The 15,731-nt window shown below is 38.5% G+C and overlaps 1 protein-coding gene across 9 annotated transcripts in view; it reads left to right on the forward strand.

Annotated features, from left to right (window-relative positions):
• The first annotated feature begins 1,225 nt into the window (after window positions 1–1,225).
• The window catches only part of KIF16B (kinesin family member 16B), a 341,720-nt gene continuing 327,214 nt past the window's right edge, over window positions 1,226–15,731 (forward strand). For 3 of the 9 annotated variants that reach the window (XM_074287814.1, XM_074287815.1, XM_074287816.1), the window contains exon 1: window positions 1,344–1,483. In XM_074287814.1, coding sequence (XP_074143915.1) covers window positions 1,437–1,483 — 47 coding nt within the window. In that variant the 5' untranslated portion in view covers window positions 1,344–1,436. Of the gene's footprint in view, window positions 1,484–15,731 lie in introns of all 9 variants that reach the window. The other 6 variants (XM_074287817.1, XM_074287818.1, XM_074287823.1 and 3 more) reach the window with 4 other exon arrangements.

Here is a 15,731-nt window from a genome sequence, read left to right on the forward strand (position 1 = left end):
AATTATCAAGATGATATGTGTAATGACTATACTAATAATTTAGATTTCTCAGAGCTGCCTTTTCTGGCTTGGGAGTCAGTTTTCCGGTGCAGTTTGAAGTGATCCATCAATTCTTGACAGAGCTCTCTTGTAAATGTTAAGTGAAGTGCATCAAAAATTGTAGAACTTGTTCCCATCACAGAACTCTGATCCTGTCCCCCCTCCAACTAACAGTCCTCACGATTTGGAACAATTACTTACAAATTGTTCCCACAGGACAGAAGTACACCATTGTTCTGGATTGTTCTAGACTTGTCATGGGAAACCACTCAGGTTCTGAAAACGACTGTAATATAATCCCCCTTCCCCCTTCCTTCCCATTTATGATTTGCTATAAAATCTCTACCTTTTCCTGCAACTGAAGGTCTCCTGCCCAGGACAATTTCCAGTTTGTAAACTATTCCTTACTCTGAAAGAGATTAATTAAGTTGTTTCTTGGTCTTTAAAACCTGCCCCTGCTCTATGAGGCATCAGCTATTCGCAGTTTAAGCAAAAATTCAGTAAACGGGCAATTTTATCGTAGAAAGAGCTGGCTTTACAGTGAAGAAGGCGCGGGTTCGAGGCCCAGCTCCACCCTCCTCGCTGAGTGGTCTTGGGCAAGTCCCTTCGCTTTTACGAGTCCCCAGAAAACGGTCAGAGTAGTGCCGACTTGGTTAAGTAAGCTCCTCCTACTAGTGAAATGACAGATTTGTTTGAGGAGTCAGTTGTCCTTAGTTCTCAGAGGACCAAAATCACTGTGCTAGAGGCAAGTTACGTGTATCCCACCGTGGCTGATCAAACCGGACAGCCTAGAATGCTGTGCCGCAGGTTAGACACACGTAGGCCCAATGAACACGTGGGGCGCCATCCCCAACTTTGCCCATTTCTAATTTCTTCGCTACAAGAGCTCCTCGTCACGCCCCGCACCCGCCAGCTATGAGCCGGGAGCTTTCCTCACTCCCGCCGCCGCCGCGGGCTCCGGCTGTCATGGAAACCCGGAGAAGTGGAATCCGCCCCCTGGGGCCCGGCAGCCTAGCCTGGCCCGCTCCTCGCTGGAGCCGCGCACTGGGCATGCTCAGTATCCTTGGTAGCTGGAGGCTGCAGAGAGGAGGAGGAAGCTTTGATAGTGCCCAGGCCGGCCCCGCCCTCCCGGGGGAGACCAAAGAGAGGGTGGGGAGGGGGAACTCTGGGAGTCGAGGAAAACCCGGAGGAGGAGGAGGAGGAGGAAGTGGGCGGGGGCAGCGCTAGCGGAGAAAGTAGTTTCCCGAGAGTAGCAAGTCCAGCTGCTGGCTAGGCTGGGTGGGGGGCGGGGGCGGCGGTGACGGTGACCATCGGGTTTCTCGGGGGTAGCGAAAGAGGCAGCAGTGAGCCCGGGGGTCGGGGGGGCCGAGCTAGTGCTGGCCAGGCAGGGATGAGCCATGGCATCAGTCAAAGTGGCCGTGAGAGTCAGGCCCATGAACAGAAGGTGAGTCTGTCCCCTCGCCCCCGCCCCCCCTCCAGTCCCGTCCCCCGCCCTCGTCCCGCCCCCTCTCCCCCCCCAGTGGGAAAGCCCGAGGCAGAGGGGGACCCCGCCGCCCCGACGGGCTCTGCCGCCGGCCGGCTGCCGTCTGTTAGTCTGCCCTTCGAGTCTGGAGGTTCTGGGGCTTTTCCTTGCTCCTCTCTCTCCTGAGCTCCGAGGCTGAAGTTGGAAGCGGAGATTTAGCCGCCGAGAAACTCCCGGGCTGGGAATTTTTGGTGGCTTTCAAACTGTCCGAGTGTGAATATCCCCCGAGGAAAAGTTCCCACCTTTCCCAGTAGCGGTCCCTGGGAGACCCGCCAGAGATCGCCGCCCAGGTCCGCCGCCCACGAGGACTTCGTGCTCTCCGCCCCTTCTCCCGCCCCCAGCTCCGTCTTCGTCTTAACTTTGTATAGGCTTTTTTTGTATTTGTATTTACTTCCTAGTCTCTGCGTGGCATCCCTCCCTCCCCACCCCCACTACATTAGCATATGAAGTATCTAAGGCTGGGACTTTTTTTTTTTTTTTTAATTGTTCCTAGCACACTGCAGAAGCTTCGTAAAAGTTTATTGAACCAAATGGAATTGACTATTCGTGCAGCGAAAATACTGAGACCCCTCTGCATTTGAGTTCATTTGAACAATTTTTTTAAAGTTCTAAAACTATTCCTTCTCCAGGATATATACAAAAGATAACTCTCTAGCGTGTGAAGGAATGATGGTAAAGCGCACCAGTGAACATACCTGTTTCCGAAAGCATTCCCAGAAGAGGCAGTAGATACATAGATTTTGAGCCGATAAAGTTCTCATCTATCATGTTTTCATTTTACGTATGACGGCATTGAGACTGTATAGATTTAAGGGACTTGCTCAAGGTCACAAATGGAGCAAAGAGGATTCGAACCAGCTTCTTTGCACTCGTGCCCTGTGTTGTTTGACTAAAGTAGGACCAACCTAGCCCAAATCTGTCTTAATTACTTGGAATGTAAAGCTTCTGATTAGTAGCAAAGAGGCTTTGGGAGAAAGTTAAAAGTGCCTGAAGAGCTGTTTCTATCCTTTAAAACGAAAGGTAAATAAACAGGCCCGAGAGGTGCCCTTTGGCACTTGAGAAAAGCTGCTTGAAACGACGCGCATCTGCACTAAGTGCCCCTGTGTTTAAAACTGGGGTTCTCTAACTAAGGCCGGCTGCTCCGGCCCGCTGAGGACGTTAATGGGGCCGCCGGGTGATGGCAAATGGGCTGAGGGCGGAGCCGGCGTGAGGTTGTGTTTTACTATAGTCCGGCCCTCCAGTAGTCTGAGGGGCAGGGAACTGGCCCCTGTTTAAAAAGTGTGAGGACCACTGGTTTAAAACATACTGAGAAGTTTCAAACTTGTTCCAGAGCTGTATTGTGACATTTTTATCTTACTCCTTTCCCTGTTTTGACTTTTTTTCATCCATTGAAAGAAAAATGAGCCCTTTTCCAGTTAACTTTCAGCATTTGGTCAGGTTGGAAGTAGCTTTGGAAAGTTAGCAACTTCTGAAGACTGTCTGAGTTGATCATAAGCAGAGTAGAAAAGCCATCTGTTCTGTTGATCCACAAATAGATTAAATGATCTTCTTTTGTCTTCTTGTCTCCAAATTCTATTGCCTTATGTAAGTCAAGGTCTAGTATTTATGAGTTCAGGCTTGGCTGACTCTTCATGGCCCCACTCGGGGTTTTCTTGACAAAATTAAGTGGAATGGTTTCCCGCTTTCCTCTGCGACTCACTTTACAATTGAGTAAACTGAGGCAAACAGGGTCAAGTAACTTAGTGTGACACAACTGGTTAGCACCTGAGGTGGGATTTGAGCTTCACCTCTTCCTGACTAGACTCTGCTATCCACTGTTAGCTACTTAGAAGACACTAACAGGAAGATTGTCATTTTCTTGTAGAGTAGGTAGAGAGCTGATCTGACCTCTTTGAATATTTTTATTTTGGATGTTAACTGACACAACTGGGAAAGTCATAAATTTTGGATGTTAACTGACACAACTGGGAAAGTCATAATAATTGTCAGTATTTTGCAATCAGATTTTTAAAGAAAATAAAGAAGTATCATTTTATAGCTAGGTAGCAGGGTGGATACCAAATCAGACATCAGGAAAATAGGACGTCAGGAAGACCTGAGTTCAAATTCTGCATCAGGCACTCATTATACATATTATTAACCCAGAAGAGTCACTGAATTTCTGTCTGCCTAATATCCTCATCTATAAAATGAGGATAGAAGTAGTTCTTAACTTTTCAGTTTTCTTATGAAGATCAAGTGAGATTATATTTTTTAAAGTTTTTTGCAAACCTTAAAACACATACTAGTTTTTAATACTGTTCACAAAGTCAATTTTAAAGCTTTTTGAGTTTAAAAGCCACAAGTGACTTAAAAAAATCTTGAACTTTCACCTGCATGTTTCTATTTATATTATTTGTACCATGATATTGGTATGCAAAATATTACATGAGGAAAAGAGATCCTAAAGTAATTTAGGTAATTAAAATGTATGGAATTATTTATTAAAGTTTTTTGCAAATCTTAAAGCACTATACATACTAGTTTTAAATACTGTTTACAAAGTCAGTTTTAAAGCTTTTTGAGTTTAAAAGCCACAAGTGACTTTAAAAAAATCTTAAACTTTCACTTGAATGTTTCTATTTATATTATTTATACCATGATATTGGTATGCAAAGTATTGCATGAGGAAAAGAGATCCTAAAGTAATTTAGGTAATTAAAATGTATGGAATTATTTTTATATAAGTTTTCTGACTCTTAGGGAAAATTAAGCACATCCAGAGATTAAGGACTTTAAGAGATTGGCTTTGAGAAAGCATTGATAAGAAGTCAGAAGTCCTTGTTTCTGATTTTAGTTTAGCTGCTAAATAGCACTGTGACTTTGGGAAAGTCTCTAAAGTTTTGGGTTTAGTTAAAATTGTCCTTAGTTATCTCTGTAGTTCTTCTGGTCAGCTCTAATATTCTGTAATTCTGAAACTTGATCTGGGCAAAAGGTGAAAAAAGGTTGGTTAATGGATTGATACCAATCTGAATAGAAACTTTTTAAAAAAACATGTATTCCCTAACTGGTGTCAAAGAGCTTGTCTTATACACTGCTGTGAGTGACTTGGATAAAGCTGTAAGAAGGCAGGTTCTCAGATTTGTGGGTGACACACACAGGAATTGGGTAGCTAAGACATTGATCACAAAATCAAGATTTGGAAAGATCACAGATAAGATGTTCTGAAAATGATAACATGAAAAATTAATTAATAGGTGCTTTTAGTTAAAGAAGTACAAATACAACATGAGGTAGACCTGCCATTGCATTCATTTATAAGAAAAATAGGATCATAGAATCAGAGATTTAGAAGTATAAGGAACCTTGGAGATCATCCAGCCCTTCTCATTTATTTTTAAAGTTGAGGAAACTGAGGCCCAGGAAATTTAAGTTCAAGATATTTGTTCAGAATTTGAGCCAGATTCTCTGACTAAATATGCTACTTTTTTTTCACTCTACTAGATTTTAATAAATTTCAAATTCAGTGTGAATCAGTAGTGAGATGTATAGCTGCTTCCTAAAACCTAATATGATATTAGATAACCTTGGTGAAACCTTTATTAGGAATAAGGAAATAATGATTCCACTCTACTTTTCTTGAGTCATATTAGCATAAAATATAAGAGTCAATTTGAGGAATTGCATGTTGGATTGGAAAATGAGCAAGTTCAGAGTGTTGAGGTTAGAAAGGGAACCTCAGAAGATTGGGATCACCTAGGTATCTTAAAAGAATTTGCAGGCTTGAAGCTATCTCCAAGCCAAGGGGCAAAATTTATTGTAATTGTAATGCCATTACAAATGGTTTAAATTCCAACAAAATTTAGCAAAGAAACAGAAGCAAAGAGACACATTTCTCTAGTTCTTCATGTTAAATATATGCAAATTTGTGGCCCAGACCAAGGACCAAGGAGTGATCTCTGGAATTTGGTTTTCACTGACCGACAGATTACATACCTGACAGTCAGCAATGAACTGAGTGGTCTATTCACTATTGTCTCAGAAGTTTCATCCATGGTACTTTCCTGAGGCCAGAAGACTTCAGAATCAGACAGGTTGTTTTTATTACATTGGGTGTGGGGGTTCCCTGGGCCAGACTCCAAAGCAAAAGGCCTTAGAATCACTGATTTATTGTTAGAATAGAAGCCCCCTAAGGGGCTTCAAAATCATTGGTGTCTCCTCTAGAAGCTATATCACACCAAGAAAACATGACTAGGATTTTGAGAGGATTCTTGATTCAAGAACAGTTTTGGGGATATGAATCCTGGGGAAGAGGCTAGAACACTGGGCTAAATCTAATAAGAAGAAATTAATTCAGTGCAAAAATTGCAAAGTCTTACATTTGAGTTCAAATAATCAACTCACAAATGCAATATGGAAGGGATATTTTGTAAGAAAAAGGTGTAGAAATTACATATATACATACATATATATAAATACACACACACACATATTAGGGGACTGCAGGTTTAGTATGAGCTTAGAGTATGGTATATTTACTAAATCAGCTCATATGATCTTGGCTTTCCTTGAAAGAGGTATAATTTTAAGAACAAAGGAGGTGAAAAATCCTTCTATACTATGCCCTTGACAGACTTTGGCCACAATAGTGTGCCCAGTTCTGGAGTTTGTAATTTTTGAAGGTCATTACTAAACTGAAGAACTTCCAGAAGAGGGCAACCAGGATATTATCCCATTGTTTGGCAGCAAAAGACAGAACCAAAAGCAATGGGTTAGTTGTTATTGAGTCAAATTTATGTGCTTGATGTTATGAACTACTTAACAATTAAAGGTGTCTCCAAATAGAATAGATTGTGAGAAATGCTGAGTTTGTTCCCTATGGAGATCTTCAAACAGAGTCTGGAAAACCACTTGTCACATGTTGTGGGGATTCTTTTCAGGTGTGGGGTAGACTGAATGACCACTAAGGTGCCTTCCAACTCTCAGAATTTTGATTCAGTGAATACAGGGGACACGATTCCCATCTTCCAGATATCTGAAGGGCTATTAGAAGAATGAAGAGATTTAATTTATGTGACTGAAGGTCAAATCTGGGGTCATTGAGTACTATATACTACTTGGGGGTACAAATACATAAAATGAAATAAAGCCTTTGCTCTCAAAGAGTTTACAATCAGATTGGGGAACCTTTACACAAAAGGAAGCTGAAAATAGAAGTGACTGAGTGAGAGGTATCCCTCTAGGAGCATGGTGGAAGTCAGAGAAGTCCTAGAAGCAGTGCAGTCATATGAGATATTCTGAGGTGAGTCACCCGCCCCCCCCCCTTTTTTTTTCCTTCTTGAGGCAGTTGGGGCTAAGTGACTTGCCCAGGGTCCCAGAGCTAGGAAGTGTGTCTGAGGTCACATTTGAACTCAGATCCTCCTGACTTCAGAGCTAGTGAGCTATCCACTGTGCCATTTAGCTGTTCCAGGCTCCCTTCCCAACGGGAGGTTTTGGAGTTCATAGCTTCATCCTTTAGTCATAGGAGTAAGGGTGGCTGTTCGAAGGCTGATCATATCTTGGAAAGGATGAGATTTTCATATTAATGAACTTCCTAGGACATGGTGGGGAAGATGAAGGAAGGGAGGTAATTTTTTTTTTTTCCTCATTTGTTTCAGTATAAGATGGGGCAGAAAGACCATAAGACCTCAAAGATCCCTTTGGCTTGAGAAGTTTATTTTGCTCCTATAAATTAAGTAAAAGGAAGAGGGAATTTGTTCTTTAAGCTCCCCTTGTTGCTTCCCTGTTCACCCTGACATAAGGTAAATGGCTTTGAGTTCTCTTTTATTTTGTTCCCCTTTCCCATACTTATTCTTACCACCTTAACATAACCAAGTTCTTGTTTGAATATATATGTGAGAATTAACAAAAGAATGCTTAAGGTAGGTGTCAAATGCATGATACTGATGAGGTGTTAAAAGATTTGAGGGGAGGGTATTTAGGAGATTGGGCTTTAGTGGAGGTGGCTCGACCTAGAGGGAAAATTTGGTCCTTACATAAATAGAATGTGGTATAGTGGAAAGAGAATATATTTGAAACAAAAGGGCCTATGTTTGAATCCTGGTTGGCAGTTATATGTTGCTTGATCTTAGCCAAGTTATTTTTTTGCCTCTCTGGCTTGAGTTTCCTCATTTTTTAAATGAAGGATCGTACTAGATGGCCTCCAAGAATCCTTCCAACTTGAAATCTGTGCTGCTATGATATAGCAAATTTAAGCAGTTTAAGCAAGGAATTGGTAGGCTATCAAGATATAAATGTGCTTGTGAGTGCAAAAAGAGATTGACAATTTTAGTTTACATGAGGAAACAGTTGAAACTGAGAGGATATGATTTCTTGGGAAATTTATAAAGAGAGAAAAGAGAAGAGAGAACCAGGAATAGAAGAAAAAAAAGAATTTTCGCAGAGGAGAGAGAGAAGAAACAATTGGATAACAGGTGAATGAGGACAAGTATCATGAATCTTATTTGGCTTCTTTGAAAGCTGTATATAATCTCTCTCCAACCTTTCTAGTAGTCCTGCCAAAGACTAATTTGCCCTTCCCCTTATATTTCCTGGTGTTTGTTGATTCTCTCCATCATTATCTACAATGCCCCCTTGTACCTGCAAAAGTTCCCTCCACATTTGTTCCATTTAAAACTCTTCTTTTAAAACTTGGGTACTTCTTCCTACAGTGTTTTGCTGGATTCCCCCAACCATAAGTAACTTCCTCCTTTGAATCTCTTACACCATTCTGTTCAGATGTAGTCTGAACATATTCTCTACCATATTCTAACTTTTGTTATAGGTATCCCAGTCCTTCCCCTAACTGTATGTTATATGTTCCCCTTTCCCCTCAAAAAGAACAAAACTAGGTGATAGACATTATATATTTTTGGGGGGCATGAATTGTTTTGTTTCTTCTTTGAACTGCTGGTGCTTATTGCAGTGAAACAAATAGAGGTTTAATATTTATTGAATTTAATAGAATTGATGTTATGGAAGGTCTTTTCTAGATCAACGTTCTGTGCTCTGTTAATGAAGAAAGGAATGATCAACTGTGTTATGTGCTGCAGAAACAGAGAAGACTCAGATTAGTGATTGACAGCATGGGTAACTTGGATACAGTTTCACAATGATGAGAATGTTATTCATATTGTAAGGGGGTTAAGACTGGGTGGATGGGGGTGGTGGAGAATGTAAGAGAGTGAACAAAAAAATTTGAAGAAGTTTGAAAGAATATACCCATATTCATATTTTAAGTTGGCTTGTTCTTGTCATCATATTGGTTCCAATCTTGGGGGCCAAAAAGCATATTTAACTCAGTCTTATCTAGAATTCTGGAGACACTATAATATTGGTAGTAAAAATAAAAAAATATCACTTTCACTAGTAGACCTAGGCAGGAAAGAGAGGAAGAAAGGGAAGTAGAATAAAGAAGATAGGAGGAAGGCGAGAGAAAAGAAGTATGGGAAAAGAGAGGCACATGGTGGGGAGCTGGAGACTGCCATCAGTAACCTTAGGTACCATTCAGAATTGTAGATGTCGTCACAGACATGGAGGTTTGGGAATAAGACACTGGACAATCCTGTATAGTTTAGATGGAACTATTAAGTCATGATGGCAATGAGAATGAGATAGTACCTTTTAGTACATTTAGGAGATATTTTAATGTTTGTAATATTCCTATATATTTGGAAGAGTTAGCAATTTTATGAAAGATTGTTTAATTATGTACAATATTAGCTAATCCCTTCTTGGCATTAAACCTGAATCAAAATTAGCAATATGAAATTTAGTCTATGTAAGGCAAATTAGTATCATTATTTAAAACATTTGAGGCTTGTATTAGATTAGTAAGTAAGCCCTATGGACTGAATGAAGTGACTTGGCTTTTTTAAAAAAAAAAATCTTTATTTTATGGTGGTTTTTCCAAATTGTTTCATTAGAACTTGATACTTCTGTGTAATTCACAGCTCATTTTGCATCCAGGTAAAGCGAGCATCATGAAGACAAAAATATTAATATTGTTTGTGTGTGTATTTGAGAGAGAGAAAAAGTGAGTCATTTGTAGTCATCAAATCCAATTCACTTGCATGTCATGGCATCATCTCTCTGATGTCATTGTCCACTTCTAGAAAGAAAGACAAAACAAATGTGACTAAAAAAACAAAAAAACCATCTCCTGCTATATAAGTAGAATTGAGTCAGAAGAGCTGGATTTGAATCCCTATTTCAACAACGATGTGTTTGATTACAATGAGTGAATTATGTGACTTTTTTTAAGACTTGCTTTTTTCATCTATGCAATTGGGAATATGATACAGCAGTCCCACAGGGAACAACAACTGGTTAAGAACTACATAAGGGTGAACTGTAACATAGAACAGACAAAAAATAATGTTCATACACCATATGGAGTTAGAGATATCTAAATAGCTAGCTCCTGTCTGTCTACCTCAACAGGGATGTTGTGAAGAAAATTCTTTAAAAACACTGTAAAAATGTAAGTTGTTAATAATTTATATTTCCAATAAATGTCAAGTGCTGAATATTCACAAAACTCAGGGAATACAAAAGTGAAAAATAATAGTCCCTGACCTCAGGGAGTTTTTAGTCTAATGGGAAGAATGCAAGATGGTAAAATATGATAAGTGTATAAGCAAAGTCCATAGAAAGATAAATTTGGAGATTACTTTGGAGGCCTAGAAAAGGCTCAAAGGAGAAAGTGGCAACTTGAAGAGGATTTAAACAAGTGAACATATGGAAATAATGGGAATGCAGGAAAGGATAAAACCATATTACAAAACAACTTATAGTTGAATTTGGTCAAAATATATAATACTTGGAAGGGTAATGGAATGAAATTAAGTTTGGAAAGGAAGCTGGGAACCAGGAATGTCATGCTAAACAGTTTGTATTTATTCTGTTGGAAACAGTGAGCCACTGTAGAATTTAAACTTGTGTTGTAAGAATAATGTCAGTTTGTGTCAGTGAATTGAGTTAGAAACTGAAGAAACTAGAGTCAAGGAAACTTTGTGAGAGAATTTTAGCATAGTTTAGGTCACAGGTAATGAAGGCCAGAACCTCAAAGAGTTATGAGTATAAAGAAGAGAAGCACAAAATAAATTTTCCCCAATCATGTGAATATGAATTTAAAATTGTAAGAAACTTTTGAAACCATCTACTTTAGTTTCTATTAGCTTAATGATTAGGAAATGCTGATCAAGGAGGCAATTTTACTTGCCCAAGGTTATACAAAGTAGTAAATGACAGAGCCAGGTGTTAAACCTAGGTTCTCTCATTTCAAACTGCATCACATATCTATTTACAAACCTATTATCTGCATATATTTGAATGGAACCAATGGGATTTTATATAGATAAAGAGCTCTTCCCTTCTAATGTTGCATGACAATTTGTGTTTATTCAATTCTTTACTGATAATGACTCCTATGCAGTCAAATGTTGGGGATTGATTATTACTTTTTGGAAATTGAGTATTTGTAATATCTTTTGATATTGAAATTAGAAACTTGATTCTCTGCTCTTCTAGATGTAACATTTAAATTATAAGGGGAAAAGCAAAGATAGAAACAAAATTGGATTCTTCAGAAACTGGAGTCTGTGGGTTTATCAAACCCTAGATTACTATCTATAGCCATTGACTGTAGAGTCTTGTGAATTAACTTAATATACTGATTAACTACTCTATTGATTAGCCAGTACCAAATGGTTTTGGTGACGACTGTTCTCTAAGAAAACTCTAAGGGCTTGACCAATTGGAATTTTTAAAAATCTATTATAATTTCTCCATAATACTTTGTTATTTTATTAATCTCTTTTCTTATGCTTTCTTTGTTTTTGAATTTTTCTTCTAGTTAATCTTTTCCTCCTTTGACCAATTTATTTTTTTGTCCTTATTCTGGATTAAGAAACTACAGAAGGTATTTCAGAAAGAGACTGATGTAATTAATCATCATGTTATGGCAATACTGAAGTTACTGAAGCCTAGAAAGGTTTCTGAAAAGGGACATCTAAGGCCTACATAGTTTTTTTTTTTTTTTTTTTTTTTTTTTTTTTTTTTGCCTGGGGCATATCTGATTAATTTATCTGGAATAGATAAGTAACTTGAGTTCTGTGTTCCAGATACTTATCAGTTACACTCCTACCTCTAGGTGGCTCTCCCAAGATCTTCCTCTCAAAAAACCCCAAACTCCAAAACAAACCAAGAAACAAAAAACAAGCCCAATCCTCTCCCCCCAACAAAAACTATCTGAAACATTACTTCAACTTTCCTGTCATGATAATTGCTTGTATCAGTACATTTTGGATGGACTATTCTTGGTAATTGTCCTTTCCAGATAGTTTTAAAACATTTAGAAGCTGTGTGCATTCACATGTTTGCATATGATTTCTCCTATTATTTTGTCTCTTCAGAAACAACTATCAATTCATATCCTTTTATTATTTTAATACTTATGATTATTCCTCTAATTTTTGATCTGTTAGTGTCAGATCTCAGGCAATAAGGAAATATAAATGCCATGTACATACATATGTATATTATTTATATATATATATATATATATATATACACATATATGTGAAATATAAAATAAAGCATTTATGCTCTATTTTCATACCTTACAATACTGTTTAAAAGATAAGCTTTAAAAGTAACTAGAAGATAAAATATTATGTAACTAATTGATTAATTATAGGGTGCAGACAAAGGAAAAGGACAAATTGTTGGCTGGAGTTGAGAAATTTCGTGGCTGAGGTAAATCATGAAGAATTCTTTGAAGGACAGGCAGAATTCTATACCCATGGAAGTGTTTTTTGGTGGTTACTTGAAGTCAAGAAGATCTGACTTCAAATCTAACTCAGTTATTTACTAGTGGTATGGTCTTGGGAAGTCTCTTAATCCCTCTGTCTTAATTCCTTAGCAAATGAATCTCATTGGATTTAATTTTTTCATTTGTAAAAGGAAGAGGTTGGATTAGAAGATTTATAAAATCTTGCCCAGGATTCCTCCTTTTCTGTTTGCCCCTTATCTTGACCACCCCATGTGGGGTGAAAAAGAACAGAAAAGTAACACTCATTATCTTTACCCTCAAACTTTCCCTTCTGAACTTTTGTACTATTGTCCATAGAACCACCAGCCTTCCAAGTGACTCAGGTTTGAAACTTTGCTGTCATTCCTGACTCTTCTCTTTTGCTCACTTGCCAAATCTTGTAACTTCTTCTATCATCTCTTTCTTTTATGCCTCCTCTCTACCCACATAGTCACCTTGGTTTGAGTGGCCACCTCACTTTTAGCTGGGCTTGCTGTAATAGCCTATTTGGTTTGTTTTTCTCAAGTGTCTGTCTATCTTCTAGACAGCTGTTTGGAATTTAGGTCTTTTCAGAATCTAGTCCCTTCCTGCCTTTTTTCCCCTTCAATAAGTATCTATTTGCTGCACTTCAGATGGAACACTCATGTTCTGGGAGGGGGCTTTTGCCCTGGCTGTTGTCTACCTTGTCAGAAAGAAACCACTTTTGAGGTCAGAGGATGTTTTACTTTTTCTGTACTTAGTACAGTGCTTTATTCATAGTAAGCATTTAATAAATATTTGAAGTAAACACTTGCCATGCTTTTAGCTCCTACATTGTCCACTAATAGGAATAGTTTTTGATTGGACTTGGGACATACAGCTCCTGCTGAACCTTAGTCATTGTTCCTAAATAGGGTGAAATTTATGGGAATGACCATAGATTGCCAAGGCCCTTTCTGAAGGAATCCTTCTAAGGGTTTTTGTTTTAATCTTTTGTTACCTTTTGTTTCTTTTCTTTATCTTAATTTTTTCCTTTTCTTTATCTTTTGTTTTATCTGAGGACCCTTACATGTAAAAGAGGGTAGATACTTTGTGACCCAGAGACTCCCCTTGGCTTTAATCTGTATATGTGAATGGAGGGTGGTCTCTGGCAGGTTTTATTAGTCTAAAAAGGTATTGATTATGGATGAACCTTTATCTAACCTTGCTTGGATCAGATAAATTCTATGCCAGGTTAGCCTTAGGTGACATTAAAAAAAATCTCCTGCTAGGGGATGTTAACGGCTGGAGGAGATAAGGGAAGGATTGTGTAGGATTTGGCCCTTAAGCTGAATCTTGAAGGAAGCCAAATATGCTGGCCAGTCAATCAGTAAGCATTGACTTAGTTTTGCTGGGCATTAGTGTGCTATAAGATACAAAGAAAAAAAGCAAAACCAGCCTCTGCCCTCAAGAAGTTTCCTTCTAATGGAGAGAGAGAGAGAGAGAGAGAGAGAGAGAGAGAGAGAGAGAGAGAGAGAGAGAGAGAGAGAGAGAGAGAGAGAGAGTGTGTGTGTCAGAGAGAGTGTGTCCAATGCATTGGAGAAAACATGTTCATACAAGAAAGTTACATACATATGTAGCAGATGAAAGGTTTGGGGGGGAGGCTCTGGCAGCTGGTAGGAAGGAGAAGATCTCCGTCAGAAGGTGAGATTTGAGCTACATCTTGAAGGAATTTGGGGATTCTGAGAGGGAGAGGGGAAGGTGAAGGAGGACGTTTTAGGCATAGAGACTGCTAGTACTAAGGCATGGAAGGAAATAGGATTGGCACAAAGCCAATATGGCTGAATCATAGTGAGTATGGGAGGTGACAAATTGTGAGAACTGGCAAGATCTGAGAGCTGGGGTCCAATCAATGGGACTCCGAAGTGCATTTGGATATAGTCAGAGGTGCACTGATAAATGTTTAACAACTCCAGACCCCCTTTTCCCAAACATATTTTTATTTGTTTGTTTAATCTTTATTATTACCACTTTCTTAAGTCTAAAGTATAGATAGTCACAAATCCCAATAAATCAAACCTGGATTTGTACCATATATTTCTGATTTGTAACAAGCCAGTTAGAGATGACTTCAGAACACCAATGGATTTAGTGGTTTAGGGAGATAAATATTTGAGTATGATACCAAGATTGATGTCAATAGAACATCAGGGAGGATTCAAAATATGTAACAATAAATTTCCATTTTGTGAAGGTATATAAGTAATAATAGAAGAAATTATGTTCATGAGTGTCCATCTTTTCTTACAAGAAGGTTCTTTGCATACTTTTTATTTTATTCTTTATCCCCCCCTTTCATCCTTCCATGTTCTCCAAATAGGCTACAGTTAAGCACAGATAGATAGATGGATATAAATATACACACACACACACATATATATATATTTACTCATGCCTACCCCCAGACCAACACACATATATCTATATACACTTATACATAGACCTACATGCATGTATACCCACATATACTCAGACCCACATAAATATATACACATTTACCCATTTGTAAACATGCATCTAAAACAATATTAATATGGTTGACATGTAAATTACTCTCTTGATTAAATCTTTAAGTTTAACTTTGTCTAAGATCAATGATTACCAGGCCCTAATCTAATTTTTTCCTAATCTATTCCTGATCTCTGTTGTAGTGCTTGTATGTATCTTATGTCCTATTCCTTCTAACTTTTCCACTTTAATTCTGCTCCTTAACTTCCTTTGCTATTATTTAACCTCCCTCACCTATGGATCCCTCCTTTATTTTTACCCGACTCTTTCCTCTCCTCTTTATCCCATTCCCGTTAATCTATATACCTTATTCTACTACCTTTACTCTACACATTCTTCTATACCCCACCTTATCGTTTATCTCTTGCCCATTAATCTATATACCTTGTCCCATTGCCATAAATCTACTCATCCTCCTATACCCCACCTTATCCTATTTCCTTCTCCCTTATTTCTTTATAGATTTTGGAGGATGCTATACCTTTCATGGTAGATATATGTATTGTTCCCTATTCCCTATTTAACCCATTCCTGATGTCAATAGGTTTTCAGAGCGACAAACCCTTCTCTCCCTTCTAATGCCTCTGTATTGGTTCTTCCTCTGCATTTACATGGCATCATTACTATTTTTACCTTTTCTTAGACAATATTGCTTGTTAGAAGTAGGTCATATTCAACTCAGACCCAGTTTCTCTTTTGAGCTACCCAATTACTAATGTCAGTTTCAAATATACAGTGTACGTTCTTTCCATATACAACACAGAAATGATTTGTCCAGTTGAGTTACTTGAAATTAATCTTTGATATTAGCTC

The sequence above is a fragment of the Sminthopsis crassicaudata genome, chromosome 2 (genome assembly GCF_048593235.1).
Source record: "Sminthopsis crassicaudata isolate SCR6 chromosome 2, ASM4859323v1, whole genome shotgun sequence".
Classification (NCBI taxonomy): Eukaryota; Metazoa; Chordata; class Mammalia; order Dasyuromorphia; family Dasyuridae; genus Sminthopsis; species Sminthopsis crassicaudata.